The sequence below is a fragment of the Symphalangus syndactylus genome, chromosome 17 (genome assembly GCF_028878055.3).
Source record: "Symphalangus syndactylus isolate Jambi chromosome 17, NHGRI_mSymSyn1-v2.1_pri, whole genome shotgun sequence".
In the NCBI taxonomy this organism is placed as follows: domain Eukaryota; kingdom Metazoa; phylum Chordata; class Mammalia; order Primates; family Hylobatidae; genus Symphalangus; species Symphalangus syndactylus.
The window spans coordinates 59,371,880-59,389,986 of record NC_072439.2 but is presented as its reverse complement, the minus strand read 5'-3'; the positions used below and the strand labels follow the sequence as shown (position 1 = coordinate 59,389,986).

Below are 18,107 nucleotides of genomic sequence, written 5' to 3'. Positions count from 1 at the left end.
AATCAACACAATGTTGGGCAGAGTGAAGCAGATGCAAGAGTGTTCACTGACCTGGCAGTAAGCAGTGCCCAGGTAATACCATTGTGGTCCAAGAGAGGTGTCATATAGAAAGCATTTTATCCAGTTCTGCTGAGGTCTTCTAACCATCACTGGAGGGGCAGCAAATGGTTCCTCAGTAATGCTAGGTTATAATCTGATGCAATCACTGTCTGAGATGGCACACTTAGCTCATCTGTAAAACTCAAAGTAATTGGTTTTGGGGGAAAGGGGCCCTAACTCTAACTGTAAATATATTGGTATTCAGAGAGCTTAGACAATAGTGCCAACAATAACTAGCAGTTTAACATTCACTGCTTTTCCTGCTATTAAGCTATTCTGAAACGCTTTCCCTCTAGCCTGCTTTCTAAGACCCAAAGGAAATATTCGCCAATGTTTGCAGTCACTCCTAGTACTCATTGATGAGGAGCTATCATATAAGGAAGGAGTAGAAAATGAGAAGACAAGAAATGCCAGAAGGAGGATTCTACGATGCTGATTTGCATGTCAGGGTCTCGGTCCAGGAAGGAAGCAGCAGGCAGAGGGAGGCTGGTAGCCATGGTGCCTAGTGGGCTATGTAGTGACTCACTCCACCGCCCTGCTTGAGTCCAGCAAACAAAGGCAGTGTGTTAGGAAATGGTGCGCTTGATTGTAACAGATGCAAACTCCAAGGGTCACTGGAGTCACATATAAGAGGCTTCACTAACTTGGAGCCAATAACTCCCATCTTTTTCCCAGCAGAATATTTGGAGAATTGATGAGAAAAAAAAAGTACGCATAGTTGACTGATTTCTTTTTTGTGGAGACGGACACTTTTTGTACTCTATTCCCTCTTCTGTCCCACACTAGACACTATTTATATTCAGATCCTATATGCTGTATTCAAAGGGGAAAACATTTGGACTTCTTGGGTTTTTACTACCACTATTCCATGATTGTCTTTCCTTTGATTTGGCTTCCTTTCTTCATAATAAATCTTCCTATCTTCTCCCTCTCTTTGTTGTTCTCCTTTCCTGTCTCAGTTTGCTGTATTTGCATTTCCTTATCCCATGCATATTCCTTTCCTTCTTGTGGGGAGTTGTTTTTTGTTCTTTGTTTTTGAGATAGGGCCTCCCTGTTATCCAGGATGGAGTGCAGTGATGCAAACACGGCTCACTGAAGCCCCAACCCTCAGGCTCAAGCCATCCTCCCACCTCAGCCCCCAAAGTAACTGGAACTACAAGCACAGGCCACTACACCCAGCATTTTTTTTTTCATAGAGATGTGGTCTTACTATGTTGCCCAGTGGTCTACTCTATTTGAGAATGTCAAAGAAAAAAAAACACCTCCCAATTTCCCAGTGCCAACAGACTTTGGGCTTTTTGACAGCAGTTTTTTGGAGATAATTTCATTGACTTTGAGCATTATAATATTGATGAAGGTGATAGATAATTTTAAAAAGGTGAACAAATTATTTTATTTAATCCTGGTGACAAGTCTGTAGTGTAGTTAGCACTGTCCTCATTTTATGAATGAGAAAATAGAAAGGCGAATAACCTGTCCAAGGTAATATAGCCAGTGTTCAAACCAAAATCTGTACTTGAATGTTCATAGCTGCACTATTCACAATGACCAAAAGGTGGAAACAACTCAATTGTCCATGAATGAATGAGTAGGCAAATAAAATGTAGTATATTCATATGATGGAATGTTATTTAGCCATGCAAAAAAATGAAATCCTGATGCATGCTACAACATGGATGAACCTTGAAAACATCATAATAAGTGAAAGAAGCCAGACACAGAAGGTCACTCATTATATGATTCCATTTATATAAAATATCCAGAATAGGCAAATCTATAGAGACAAAATGCAGGTTTTTGGTTGCCAAGAGCTAGGAGGAGGGGAAATGAAGAATAATTGCTTAACGGATATGGGGGTTCCATTTGGGGTGATTGAAAAGTTCTAGAACTAGATAGTGGTGATAGGTGTACAACATCATGAATGTACTTACTGCCACTGAACTGTACACTTTAAAATGGTCAAAATGGTAAATTTTATGTTACATGTATTTTACTGCAATAAGAATTTGTTTTAAATCTATGACCACATATTCTGTGATAAACTCCATACTTAATATGCAGCATATCCTCCACAAATAAACACGCACAATTAGTGTAATTATGGAGTGGTCTGGGTTAACCCTTCTATGCCAGCAGTAGCCACAGGCACCATGTACTGGGCAGTATTTTAAATGTTTTATTTGACCCTGTAAGGTACATATTACTATTCCCAAATTGCAAAAGTGGAAACTGAAATATAGAAAACAAAATTTGCTTAAGATCACATAACCGGCAGACCTGAGATAGACCTGAGATTTGAACCCAGGTTGTGTAGCAGCATGGTGTGTCCTATTAGCCCCTGTACTGCGGGCTGAGCTGACCTTGTCCTGCGATAATAAAGCTTATGTACAATGGAAGTGTGCTCTCAGCTCTCAGAACAATGTTGATAAAGTTTCAGACCTTAAAGAACAGACCGTTGTTATTCAAATCTGCAAGTACAACCATATTTCTATTTATCTTATTATTTATTTGCATGATTATCATTGAGCATACACATACCATGAAAGAGCTGCAAGAAGTGTAATTCTCTCTCAGTGCAAATTTACTGTGCTATGCTAGGCTATTGCCCTGGCCAGAGGTGTCCTGTGGTCCTCTGCAGTCATCATCTGTTGGAAGAAGAGTTAAATCCAATTTCTCAAATATATCCCCCCCTCCCTGTCTTTCATTCCTGGGGCTAGATTTAGTAAGTGAAGTGAGGTTTGGTTGAATCGTAAAGTAGAGTCTTGGCCACAAGGCATGCATGGGGCTGAAAGAAGTAAAAAATACCATAGGCGTACGCAATGGGGGTAAGAAGTGATGGATGAGAAGAGACTAACTAGAATAGAATGTCAGTCTCCCCGAAGGATCACCATACCACCTCAAATCACACTGTCCTAGGAGTGTGGCTCACTTGCATTGGATAAACAGAGCTTCTGTATTGCCCAACTCCTGATAGTACCATTTACACTGTGGCCTGTGGGAATGATGTCCCTCCTGGACTCATGTGGTGGAAAGCCTGTGTGGCTGTTAGCAATGGCCCTACAGATGAGCCCCAGCATCCTATCTGAAGGGATGAAATTTTCAGGGCAGCAAGAGCTCCAGGACAGATGCAATTCTTGGCTGCAAGTCGTGTTTCATCCATCCAGCAAGGTCCATCCAGGTGAGCACAGGATGTCCATGCACAGGGCCAATCTCCGGATAGGAGGGCACTAGCAGCAGCTAGGTAGGATTCAGAGGTGGCTTCTATTCCAACAAAAAGATGGGGTGGGTCCCACCAGGATAGAAGAATGAGGACTCATAGCTTACTGTTTAAGTATCTCCGTCTTTGTTTATTCCCAACCCAGACTATTTCCAGCCTGTTAACATAGTGGCCTCGGAACCTCAGTTAACCACCAGTCCTGCCTCCCTTGGTTCTGGATGTGGCTGGAGCAAAACCTGCCATGGGAAGGAGATTGCTGCTCTTGAGAGGTGGCGAGGGCTGGCATAAGCAAGACCAGGCTCCATGATCCCTACAGCTGGAGCACGTGGTCTTTTTAGGCTCTTTACAGAAACTTAGTGTTTGAGCTACCCCTTGCCTTTTTGCCATCTAAATCCTGAGAAAGACTCTTCATTGTTTATCCCATTTGCTGCCACTTCTATCAAACCAGAAGTCTAGTCCAGGACTCAATAATAATGAAGTGTTTTATGATAGAGTTTTTTCATACAGAACAATCCCAGTTACCATGTGGCTGCTCAGATGGTTGCGTGTTCATGAATGTGGAAGGCCCTCTCCTGGGGGGCAACAGCTCAACAGCTTTCTGCTAAGAGATTTCCTTTGAGCAATAAGCTATCGTACAGTGCAGATGGGTTTTAAATATTTCAACTATTTTCAAGCAGGCCCTGGGTCATAAATGCCTTCATCTTGACTTTCTAATTTCCAGATTCCCTTTTACAAGACAGGGCTCTCAGTGAAGCAGAAAAATTGACAATAGAGGTCTTGCTAATCTCAAAACACTTTATTTAATTTCAAAGTGAAGTCGTTATGATGTAAAGAATAGGGAGAATTGAACTGTGAGCTTCTTCATGCTTTTAAGAGTTTGGGATCTAAAGACTTGAAAGAAAAGAAGAGCTTTCTGAGTTGATACCATTGCAATCCTGTCTATTAAAAGAGAAACCACCACTCAAAGTCCCTTCCAGCTCTGGGACATAAGATTTTGAACTGACCCCTAACATCAGAATTCCTCCACAAGGCAAATTTCTGAGATTCTAGAGGTTCTGGGGACAATAAAACACTCCTACAGCCTCTGTTGAATTAATGTTGCCTTCTCATCCCAAAGTTGATGCTACCCTGTGGACCACTGGGAAATAGTCAGATGAGGCAGAGGTAATTCAACTCTATTAAACTTTTACTTTAGTTCTTCGATGGATCTTTCTGTTTCCTTCAATAGGACAAAATATATAACCAGCTGTTTCCAATTTACTACTAGAAGGTTGAATTTTTGGAAGCTGAATAACATTGCTACCCTGTTTTATGACTTTTCATCTGAGCAACAGTAAGAAAATGAAAATAAAAATAATTAATCAGAAATAGTAAAAAAAAAAGGCAACTCTGTTTAATATTAATTGTGATGATTGATGTCATCATCATTGGATTTTAGGTCACATATAAATGAAATAAGTTATACATAAAGACAACTTGAAAGAAGCAATAAATGAAACTACGATTTCAAAGATATATTGACCTCTATCATGTAAAGCATGAATTTATAGAAAAATAATTCTATGATTATGACATTTGCTTTTACTGTAGATGTTCTGGTTTCCATGGCTAACCTGACAGAGGCAATTTATTTCCTTGACTTGTTCTTCGATTCCTGTTGCCTTCAGTTCAGGTGGTTCCCGCTGGAAAACAGTAATATCTTGAGCTGGGATTTGATGGGTCAATCACTTGGGCTTCTCTCAAGAGAGGTTTGGGCATGGATGGGAATGTGCCGCATAACTCACTCAATTATACGATAAAGATAAAAACTGCAATAAATACCAAAAGCAAATTATCAACAAGTCTCTACATATGGAATAAATGAAGGTGATATATAATTTATAAGATTTAAATTATTAAAAATAAATGGGTATAAATTAAATCCCTCTTCGACTTAAAAGGAGGGACTAATAATTGCTGCTTCATCTAAGCATAACCTATGTAAGCTGCAGAGTATAATGGGCACTAAAGTCAAACAGTCTAGATTTGTCTGGACTGCCAGTTGCTAGCCATGTGACCTTAGATAAATTACTTGACATCTTTGAGCCTCAGATTCTTCCACAAAACTGGAAGTATCTACTTCATTGGCATGAGTATTAAATGGCCGTACACACATAAAACTCTTAGAACATTGCCCAGTACTTAAAAACTAATCAATTAATGTTAGCTTTTTTTATCTTCCTGTCACAAAGCTTTGAATAGAGCAAAATATCAAGCCTTTCCTGAGCTTCCTGGTGGCATTCCTGCAACATTTCTGTGCTTCTGAGCCTCGAAACAACATGTACATCAAAAGTCTCACTTGCACATATCTTACAGTCCTAGGACTTTGGAGACGCTCAGAGAGCAAGTGATGGTTTCATGCATTGTTATGAGGTCTTCTTTCTTGCTGGACCTTCTACTTGTGCCCTATCCCCAGAGAAATTTATTCTCATTGTATAGAATAGGATTTTGGCTTACACATCATTATTAGCTGTGTAGTAAGTTCATTTTAAAATAAGCAATTAGGTGAACATTTCAGGACACTGAGCAACCTAGATGCCAAGGGTCATTGTGCAGTCGCTTTCCTCTAATTAAAACAGCATTACAGCAACATTCAAACATTTCCACCTGGCCTAAGGATCTTTTTTTTTCTTTTTCCATATACAATAGTAGCAGTAACAGTGATCATGATAATGAACATTATTAAACACATGCTCTGTGCCAAGCACATGTCTGTCTGAGAGCCTCACATGAATTAACTCATTTTATGCTCACATAACTAACTCATTCCAGTTTGTCCAGCACTTTCCTAGTGACAGCACTGGAAGACTTGCATTTCAGCAGCCAACCTAATCCCAGGCAAATCGGGAAGGCTGGTCACCCTAAACAACACTTAGAAATAGGAGCTGTTATTAGTGTTCCCAGTTGAGCCACAGAGAGGTTATGTAACTTGCCCAAAGACACACAGCTAGTAAATAGGAAAGTCTCACTCCAGAATCTGTGTTCCTAACCACTACCTTGGAGAAGAATTGAACTTTGGATAAGGGATCAGAGAAGTTGGCTTTAGAGTGGCTTCTGAGAGGAAGGGCTCTTTGTTCTCTCTCTCAGGGCAGAAACATTGCTTGTGAGAGCATCCAAGGCTCTTCAACACCTGATTTGAATAGGTTAATGGGCAAGTCGTACTCTGTTCTTTAATAGTAACATAAAGCAGCAAGCAGGCACAAGTTTTTAACAGTTTTCATGTAAGAAATTTGCAAGTATATATGAACCAAGGGACACTACATACCACTGTGTGTTATTTGATTTCACCCTTACATGCAAACCCTCAATGTCCTCCTACAGCTCACTCCCCATCCTCTACCCTTTGCTGTGTGACGCTTATAAGTGTTTCTAAAGCTCCCTGATTCTTTAGGACAAGATTTCTTTCTCCACGTGAGTCTTCTTCTTCACTGTACCATAGTTTTATTCTCCATGATTACTTTTTCACTTATTATAATATTATAAAATTTATTTTATATTACAACTTAGATTTGCAGAGAAAATGTGCCATCATTATGTCTAGAGCTGATCAAGAGCAACCAACCATTGGGTAGTGAGGAAGAAAATTAAGAGTCCCTGCCTAAAGTTAATCCCATCTGCTCATTTGAATGGTACTTTAGGAGACAATCTTTCCTTTGGATAAAAATGTTCTTTCTCTCATCTCTCCTATGCTTATCTCCCTAAGGTGGCATCTGGGGGCATTAGGAAGTGGCTCCTGCTCCCTTGTGGTGGTGGAAAGCATTAATGTCCCTGGATAGTGGTGTGGTGTGTCTTCTTGCCCCTGAAGGATAATGGTTTTTTTTCACTCTACACATGGGCCGGTCCAGGGGTCTCCCTTGCCAATCTTACCTCATCTCAGTGCCCACTGGTGTGAGATGCCCCCCCTGAGTCCTGGCTTGGACAATTCTCTCTGCAGTCTACTGTGCAGAGGCACACCATACTCCTTGCCTCACTATGGTGAATTCTCTGAAATGCTGACCAGCAAGATCCTCAGCTACTACTGGCTCCACTCTACTCCATAACAGAGGAAAGAGTGACCATGAAAGCTGAACCTCAGAGATTCCTTTCTGCCTGGCTTCAGGAGCTGTGCTTTTAATTAAGTTGGCTACCCTGTGTTGGTGCTGAGGGCCACCATGAATCTCCAGCAGTGACCATTGCCCATGGTGTTACCATAATGTATCTAACATACTTCTCCTTCTCCAGGCCAAAGCCCAAATGTGAGGGGAAGTCAGGACCCACTTCTGATGGCTTTACACTTCTCTCTCTCTCTCCTTCTCTCCATAATTTTCCCTGCCAGAACTAAAACGTGTTCTCTTTTACTTGTTCCATGCTATATTCTCCTACCTAACAACCATAGAACTGACTAAGCTGTCACCCTCTTCATACTACAGGTCCTACAATCTATATCCTCCATGTTCAGGAATGATAGGCTAAAGGGAGGTAAGGAAATTTAGAAAATCCTTTCTTGAGACAAAAACCTCACTTGCAAGGCTATTATCTTGCTGCATAACCCAACTTTGGCAGTTAAAAAAATTAATTCCATTCTACTTTTTTGGTACTCTTATAACTGTTGAATATCTACTCTATCACCATTCCCACCATCACTCGACAGCTGGATAGGTGGAGGCTCAACTGGATTCAGGCAAAGGCTATGTACTCAGAAGGCAAAAAAGAAAATCATCTTTAAAATCATAAATATTATCCCTGTTACATGGTAATTAGTGAGACATCATTTAAATTGCTTGCTTAAATCCCAGAATACAAAATTAGTGCTCAAAAATCACTTGCATTCCTATACACCAACAACAGGCAAGCCAAGAGCCAAATCATGAATGAACTCCCATTCACAATTGCCACAAAAAGAATAAAATACCTAGGAATACATCTAGCAAGGAAAGTGAAGGACCTCTTCAAGGAGAACTACAAACCATTGCTCAAAGAAATCAGAGATGACACAAACAAATGGAAAAACATTCCATGGTCATGGATAGGAAAAATCAATATCATGAAAATGGCCATATTGTCCAAAATAATTTATAGATTCAATGCTATTCCCATTAAACTACCATTGACATTCTTCACAGAATTAGAAAAATCTATTTTAAAATTCACCTGGAACCAAAGAAGAGCCTGAATAGCCAAGACAATTCTAAGTAAAAAGAATAAAGCTGGAGGCACCCAATTTCAAACTATACTGGCAAGGCTACAATAACCCAAACAGCATGGTACTCATACAAGAACAGACATACAGACCAACAGAACAGCATAAAGAACCCAGAAATAAGACCGCACACCTATAACCATCTGGTCTTTGACAAACCTGACAAAAATAAGCAATGGGGAGAGGATTCCCTATTCAATAAATGGTTCTGGGAGAACTGGCTGGCCATATGCGGAAAATTGAAACTGGACCCCTTCCTTACACCTTATACAAAAATCAACTCAAGATGGATTAAAGACTTAAATGAAAAACCCAAAACTATCAAAACCCCAGAAGAAAATCTAGGCAGGACCATTCAGGACATAGGCACAGGCAAAGATTTCATGGCGAAGATGCAAAAAGCAATTGCAACAAAAGCAAAAATTGACAAATGAGATCTAATTAAACTAAAGAGCTTCTGCACAGTAAAAGAAACTATCATCGCAGTGAACAGATAATCTGCAGAATGGGAGAAAATTTTTGCAATCTATCCATCTGACAAAGACCTAATATTCAGGCTCTACAAAGAACTTAAAAAAATTTACAAGAAAAAAAAACAACTCCATTAAAAGGTGAGAAGAGGCCATGAACAGCCGCTTCTCAAAAGAAGACATACGTGCGGCCAACAAACATGAAAAAAAGCTCAACGTCACTGATCATTAGAGAAATGCACATCAAAACCACAATTAGATACCATCTCACACAAGTCAGAATGGCTATTATTAGAAAGTCAATAAAACAACAGACCCTGATGAGGTTGTGGAGAAAAAGGAATGCTTTTACACTGTTGGTGGGAGTGTAAATTAATTTACCCATGTGGAAGACAGTGTGGCAATTCCTCAAAGACCTAGAGGCAGAAATACCATATGACCCAGCAATCCCATTACTGGGTATATGCTCGAAGGAATATAAATAATTCTATTAAAAATACACATGCACATGTATGTTTATTGCAGCACTATTCACAATAGCAAAGACAGAATCAACCTAAATGCCCATCAATGAGACTAGACAAAGAAAATTTGGTGCATATACACCATGGAACACTACGTGGTCATAAAAAAAAAAAAAAAAAAAAAAAAAAACGAGATCATGTCCTTTGCAGGGACATGGATGGAGCTGGAGGCCATTACCCTCAGCAAACTAATGCAGGAACAGGAAACCAAACACCACAAGTTCTCACGTATAAAAAGGAGCTGAATTATGAGAACACATAGAAGGGAGCAACACATACTGAGGCCTGTTGGAGGTTGGGGAGGAGGAGAGAGAGCATCAGGAAGAATAGCTAGTGGATGCTGGGCTTAATACTTAGGTGATGGGATGATCTCTGCAGCAAACCACCATGCCACATGTAACAAATCTGCACATCCTGCACATGTACCCCTGAACTTAAAAATATGGGCACGGTGGTTCATGCCTGTAATCCCAGCACTTTGGGAGGCTGAGGTGGGCGGATCACCTGAGGTCAGGAGTTCAAGACCAGCCTGGCCAACATGGTGAAACCCCATCTCTACTAAAACTACAAAAAAATTAGCCAGGCATGGTGGTGCGTGCCTGTAATCCCAGCTACTCAGGGAGTGCTGAGACAGGAGAATCCTTGAACCCGGGAGGCGGAGGTTGCGGCGAGCTCAGATTGCACCACTGTACTCCAGCCTGGGCAACAGAGTGAGATTCTGTCTCAAAAAATACAGATAAATAAATTGCCTGCTTTAACAAATAGCACTTTTTCGTTGTATATTTTTAAATTATGTAAGTAATACATAAATATAAACTGATAAGGAGAGAATTAAAATAATACAGAAGTATATGAAGTAAAATGTGCATGCTCCTCACCCCACTCCCACTTCTCAATATGAAAATAATCACTGTCGATGGTTGATCTATAACTTTACAGACCTTTTCTTATGTTTTTATATATGTTTTCACATAACAATACAAAATTTTTATTTTTTTCCTCAAAATCAGGGTCAAAGCATAGGTCTTTGTATACCTATAGCTTGTATATTTCTGAATATATAATTACCAAATTTGTGTTATTAAAGCAATCATTTGCAAAAGAACTTATTTTATTCTCTGGATAAGTCAAAACAAAAGCATCCAACATGCCCATTTGACAACTGGCTGGATTTTTGCCACAAAGGGGAAATGAGCATAGTACTTTTGCTCTGGGTAGGGACGTCCCACACATATGCATGTGATATAGCCAGGGGCCCACCAGCTGCTGTAAAGGGAACACGTATTTCTCAACTAATACTGTTGTAAATAGAACTTAGTAAACACTAGACAAGTCCTCTTTTCCATTACCTACGTGTCCTAGATTCTCAACAAATGAGAGATTTGGCAGTTTTTCCTTCAGTACAGGTCAGTTCAACAACTCACACTTCTGAACACCTTCTACAGAACCGAGCTCTGAAAACATCAAATGATTAAAGCAGTGTCCACTCATGAATAATTATTTGATGTAATTTCAAACAGTTATTTCAAATTCATCATTATTTTTGAGAATCTAATTTTATTTTTACCTTAAAATACCTTTTCTTCTATTTACTCCATCAAAATTATGAAATAATTGCTATTCTATTCAAAACTTCTGAACTGTAACGTGGAGGTGAGGAGGAATAGAGTTTTAGTCTAAAATACTAATATATTTTACAAATCACATGGAATCAAAGTTTTACAAGTGGTCCACACTGGCTTGTGATGCCTTCTTCCATTTTTTTCAGTCAAAAGCAATGGTATTTTAAAGTAATGAGTTCGTTCTGCACTTTTTCCCCAAATTGGAACTTATGGTTGACTTCAAAAACATGCTTTATTTTACCTACTTTTGGAAAGCTCTCGTCAGACAAATTACCAGTTTCATTTTCTTCTACTTTCTTTTCTGTCCAGTTTAGGACGTTCATACAATTAAATGACAGTATTATTTATTCATTGCATCAATGTTTTGAATTTTTTGTCTTTGAAATACAATAAAGAAGAATTAAATGGAAGATGAAGGAAATTGCTTCAAGGGTTCCTGTCACGCTATGTCAAGTAGGCAGAGGAAAACTCCTCCTGTTGTCATCTAGCCTGTCCCGAGTGCCAAGTGCAAGCCCTCATAGCCCTGAGCAAATGTCCAGCCCTGCTCTGGACAGCCCTCACAGACACATTTCTTCATAGGCTTCTGTAGACCATTAATAAATTGTAGAATTTCAGAGATAAAAATTTCATTTCTAATACGAAAGTTCCTCAAAAAATCTAAACATAGAATTACCATATGATCCAACAATGCCACTTCTTTGTATATACCAAAAAGAATTTAAATCAGAGCCTCAAAGAGATATTTCCATACTCATGTTCATAATAGCATTATTCACAGTAGCCAAAAGGTATGAACAGCCCAAATGTCCATCAACAGAAAAATGAACAAACAAACCATGGCATATACATACAATGGAAAATAATTCAGCTTTAATAAAGAAATGAAATTCTGACACATGCCACCATGTGCATGAACATTGAAGATATTATGTTAAGTGAAATAAGCCAGAACAAAAGAACAAGTATTATATGATTCTACTTATATGAGGTACCTAGAGTAGTCAAATTCATAAAGACAGAAAATAGAATGGTTGGTTGCCAGGGGCTCAGGGGAGAGGAAGATGGGGAGTTACGGTTTAATGGGTATAGGGTTTCAACTGGGAAGGATGGAAGAGTTCTGGAGATGGATGGTGGTGATGTTTGCACAACAATGTGAATGTATTTAATGCCAATGAATTGTGCACCTAAAAATGGTTTAAATTTTAAGCCATATTATCCATAAAGTGGTAAATTATGTAAAACATAAAACATAAATTATATGTTTTATATAATTTACCACAATAAAAAATCATTACCCTCATGGAGCTCACAGTCTAGGAGAGAAAGTTAATAAGCAAATTAAAATGTAAAAATCGTTTAAGTAGATGAGCTTTTTTTGTTTGTTTGTTTGTTTCATTCTGGATCAGCTTTTGGTCTGCTCCCACTTTAAAGATAAGAAACTCAAGGACAGAGAGGAAAAGAAACACAATCTACCCATAAAACTCTGTCCGAATCCTGAGCCAATGCTCTTTCTGTTGAATTATACTTCTTTTTGAGGTACTTCTATTACCTCTGTTTTATCTGAGCCATTCACTCATGTACTAGAAAGAGAATAGGCTCTGGCATCTGGGTTCAAATTCCAGCCCAGCTGCTTCCTGGAAGTTTGATCTTGAGATTTCCTCTTCAGTAAGATGGAGATAACAAAGCCTGCTTCATAAAGATGAAATGTAATTGGTTACACTTACATCTGGGTACAAAGAAAGGAGTCAGTGAAAATTAGTTCCTTTCCTAAATCTCTCAAAATGGCTTCTCTGAATATGTTGTTTATTTATAAGCTATGTTCAATGTGTAAATACTTACAGTCTAGCAGCAGTTTCAGCAAACATATTCATGTGTTTGAGCTTTTATAAATCATTGTAGAAATACAGTTTCTACAACGCTCTGTTGAACACCCTGGGAAATAAGCCAGATACATTTATATGACCCTTATTTCACTGGGAGGGAACTTTCAAAGGATAAGTTTTGTAAAGAATTCAAAATGAGACCTAATTTATTCCTTTTTTCCAAAACATAAAGCCAATTCTTTGATATTTCTACTAGCTATTAAAAAATCAAAGCCATATTCCATTTTTAATCTTAAGACATTTATCTCTAAACAAATATATATATATATATATATATATATATATAATGGCACAGGTTATGAGTGGCCACCTGAGAAATGGGTTATAAGTGTCTAGTCTCCCAAGAAGAACGATGTGTTTCTTAGATGCTGTCTAGTGAATGCATTGCAGGAATAAAGGCATATAAATGGCATTGTGGAGAAAGAGTGGCAGAAGAAACAAAGAATTCCAAAATGATTCTTAAAGATTTTGACTCAAAAAGAGGACCAAATATTCTTGCATTTTTGTATCATGTCTTTAAATTTATTTATGTGTGTAATATATTTGGTATGTTAACACATAACACATTATATTGTATAATTACTTATGTTCATGTTAACTTTAGTCTTTATAAAGACCAAACCAAATCCTTTGATTATTAGAAAAAGAAGCCACATTCCAATAAAAATAAAGAAACTACTCTCAGATTTGGTTGAATATGGAAAGCATTCTATATTTAAGACAGCATGACTTCTCTCTTCAACATTTAGTCTAGAAAAATGAATAATCCTTTTGGCATCAATCATACAATTATATAAGTAATATTTCAATGACTGAGATAAACTAAACATACCATCTGGAATTACCTTAAACATTTATGTTTATGTGATTGCTTTCAGGGTTCTCTACACTTAAAGTGCTTGTTTCTCTGACACTGTAAGTTCAAAATCTTGATCATTTTTCAAAGCATACCTCAAATATCTCCTTCTCCATGAAGCCTCCCCTTGTTCTCCAGTCAGAATGAGTTGCTTATTTCTCTGAGTAGTCATTATTATGTGTCCTTCCATTATCTCATAAACTTAAAACAACTTATAAACATTGTTATAAGTTCAGATGTTTCTCCCATTTGGCTGCAAGCTTCTTAAGAGCAGGACCATCATCATGGCCCCTATTGCTCTCAACACGTATCTGACACTCATCCATTCATTCATTCATCCAACAACAATTTATTGCATTCCTGCTGTTTGATACTATGGAATAAACAGGAGGGAAATACAGGAAAAATTAACAACTAAGTCTTAATGTCATGGGGAGAATTTTCCAAGCCAAGAAAGCTCTGAAAAAAAAATAAGGATAAAAATATTGGTACAGACCAGATGTACTGAAAGCATTAACAGAAGCCTTGTATCACAGAACTGATGTATTTTTATAGCCAGTGTATATGCTTCTAAGTTAAAAATCTCTCTCTTATATACTTTAACCATTTTATGTGATCTGAGACTCCTGTGGTTTGTGTATAAAAAGCTGGTAGGCTCAGAGTGAGTGAAATAAATCTAATCAATGTTTATTTTCAAAAGAAAACATTAATTGGCAGTAAAAATTTAGAGGGAGGAAAAAGACAGAAACGATTTTTTCATGGTAAAGGCCTAAAGTCCAACTTACAACTCTCAAGCTAACTACATGAATTCTTGGAAAAGAACTTGTTTCCTTTTGAAACTTTCCGTTAAATCAAAACATATTGCTATCTCAATATGTATATTACACTTAGATTTATTTCAAATACCATTTTTTGTATGTGCTCTTGAGATAATAGGTTTCCTATTTCTTTAGCATAAATTAAATTCAATTTTTCAGAGTATATGTGCCAACTTAAAAAAAAAGTATATCATTGTCAAACAACTTCTGATAGGGCAATTTTAAGTTGATATTATGCGCCATTCTATTCTCCCAGGTCTTTCTCGGTGCCAGACCTCCTGGTCTTGTCCACTGAGGCTTCAAGCACTCTTTACATCTCATGAGTCATTCGCCCACAGAATACAGACATGATTTCTGATTTTATACAAGAACACTGTATGTTCAACTTAAATCTTTTTAATTTCCTGAAACAACTACCTTCACAAAAACTAGTCCTCTTCTGTACCAATGTTTCAGAATCACAGAAAGCTATTAATTATTAACATTTCTGTATATATCTCTAACTTGCCCTGTCACATTATTGTTTGGTTTCCAAGACCTTCTCCTCTAATCTCTCATTGGCCACTCTAAGATTTTCCAAACTTTTCCTGAAAAGCCTGTCACTTCCTTCATACCTGACCTTTGATAGAGCACAGATAAGTCTTCCTCCCCCATTCTCTAGAGAATTCAACAACACTCTGTCTTAGGTGGGGACTGACTCTGTCGCCTGTACTAGGATCCTTATCAGCTTTTATTATTTTGTTTGTTTGTTTCTAGAGACGTGGTCTCACTATATTGCCCAAGCTGGCCTTGCACTCCTGGGCTCAGGGATTCTCCCACTTCTGCCTCCCAAGTAGCTAGTATTACAGGTGTGTGCCACTGTGCCTGGCATTTCTCATCGACTTTCAACAAACTCTAGTCCATTTCCATTTTAAGAGTAGAGCATACTGGATCACTGAATCTATTAATTTTCTTTCTTTCTTTCTGTCTTTCTTTCTCCCTTTCTTTTTTTTTGTTTTGCTTTGTTTTGTTTTTTTTTTTTTTGAGACGGAGTATTTCTCTGTTGCCCAGGCTAGAGTGCAGTGGCATGATCTCACCTCACTGCAGACTCCACCTCCTGGGCTCAAGCCCACCTCCTACTCAGCCCCCCAAGTAGCTGGGTCTACAGGCAGATGCCACTATGCCCAGCTAATTTTTTTATTTTTTGTAGAAAAGGAGTTTCACCATGTTGTCCGGGCTGGTTTCAAACCCCTGGGATGAGGCAATCCGCCCACCTTGGCTTCTCAAAGTGCTGGGATTACAAGCATAAGCCACCATGCCTGGCCTCTATTAATTTTCAGAACATTTCACTTAAAATGTCAGATTAATTCTGAAACAAAAAAATACCCCATTAACTATCAGTATGACTCTACAGATTAAAAAAATCCCCAGTATAGTAGAGCCTAAAACATTCCAACATGGTATCAGCCCTGCTGAGTTCCAATCCTGGCTCTGCCACAGATTGAGCAGGCTTGAGCCATTTTTTCTGGATCTCTGAGCATCATTCATCATTCATCTCTCCAGACATTAGTTATCTATTAATATTTATCGTTCATGTGCCAAGGTTATAAGAGCGAACAACACAGTCACAGTGGTTCACTAGACTGGCTTTCTAATGTGCTGTTACCTCATCTTTATAACAGAAATAATACCCATCTTGTAGGGTAAAATTAAATGAAGTCAAACACATAACACATGTGGAAGTCAATTAATGATAATGTTTATTATCCAGTACTTAACACAGTGCCTAGCACATAGAATCTCAACCCATATTTGCTTCATTCATTCATTTATTCATTATTCCTGTCTCTACCCATGGTGCCTCACCACCTCTACACCACTCACCCACTACTTCCTTGTCCCTAAAGGATAATCTCATTAAGTCTCCCAGCTGAAATCCTTCAAGGTGAGACGACCTTTTCAATCCCGACCAGTACAGTTCACAGGAAGCTACACCTCAGCCAGAGTTATTTTGGAAGCTATCTCTAAGGCCCCTGCACAACCAAGAGAACAGCATCCACAGTTCATGGCAAGCCATTTACTACCCAGAAAATGCCTGGGTTTTCTTAATCCATTTGTTTATTTTTCCCAGGTTATCACTTCAAGGTATCCCATCAGATGAAAATGATGCAGTATCTCCCATTTTATTGGTGAGAGGGTTTTTCCCCCCATGGGAGTTGCTCAAAGAGTCCTCAAACATTGTTAATTAAAATAATAATAATAATAATTTAAAACGTCTTTATTTAAATCTACTTTCCATGAAATGGATCCACTCTCAAATATATAGTTGTTTGTAGTTATTAGCTCACAGTTTGAAAACTGAAGGATATTTTATAAAGGCATTTGTGTGTTGAAGTATCAACAGAAAGTATAACTCTGGAAAGACCATAACGTTTAACGCTATATGTATTTGTTTCTAGACACTGTGAGAAGTTGTGTAGCAAAGTTGTTCTTCACCTGCTCCCTGAAGGGTCATTACTGCCTATACAGTAAGTCCAGTTTTATTCTCATCAGCCAAGAACCTCAGCCATGGATCCAGATCATGTTTCTATTTCAGCAGGTTTGTATAATCTGTGTTCATCAGGCTCTTTAATGAGCTTGTGGGATATGGGCTTATAATCATTTTTACTGAATTATTCTTTGGCCAGAGTTGGTATGTAGATAACAGCAATACATACATCATTCATTAATAATTTTAACTTCGGTTTTTTTATATTTTAGGATAGTTTCCTTATAAAAGGAGGAATTATTAATCAGTTAGCCAAACATATTAATATCTTAAATATCCTTAGCTTTAAAAAAGAAGAATGAAAGGGAAAATATCTTTGGTTAAACAACAGCAAAAACAGCTTATTTGGGAGAATAGCTTCCCTATGTAGTGCTAGCCTTGATTTGTCTAGAGTCTTCCAATCTCCAATTAATGTTAGTGTCAGTATATTCTTTTTGACATTGTTAAGATACTGGAATGTCTCTTTTTTCTATAGAATATATGTACATAGGTGAAATTATGTAAAGAGCAACTTACAACTTGAGAATGAAGAATTTGATGCAGAGATGTTAGCATCAAAAGAGATTCTTATTTGAAAATAGTTTTCTCGGATGCACTAAACTTCCACATAAAATTTGAATGTAGATTATAAAATGTTAGTAATAGAAGGAATCTTAGGAATCATTTTTACAGATAAGAAAATTGAAGGGCAGAACTCAGATCGTCTGACCCCTGACCCAGTGATCTTTTTGTTGTCACACATATGTTGAAAAATAATGTATTTTTATTTTTAAAATGCATTATTTTATGCAGGTAGAAGCAGGGAGGGCAAAGGCAGAAAAAACAAAATGCAAATGTTATAACATGGCTGAAAAGCCAAATTATGTGACACTT

At 38.0% G+C, this 18,107-nt stretch overlaps 1 protein-coding gene across 3 annotated transcripts in view; it reads left to right on the top strand.

Annotated features, from left to right (window-relative positions):
- The window catches only part of VEPH1 (ventricular zone expressed PH domain containing 1), a 255,018-nt gene that overhangs the window by 179,119 nt on the left and 57,792 nt on the right, over positions 1-18,107 (top strand). For all 3 annotated transcript variants that reach the window (XM_063620307.1, XM_063620306.1, XM_063620308.1), the window contains one exon: positions 17,146-17,285. In XM_063620307.1, coding sequence (XP_063476377.1) covers positions 17,146-17,285 — 140 coding nt within the window. The remainder of the gene's footprint in view (positions 1-17,145; positions 17,286-18,107) is intronic.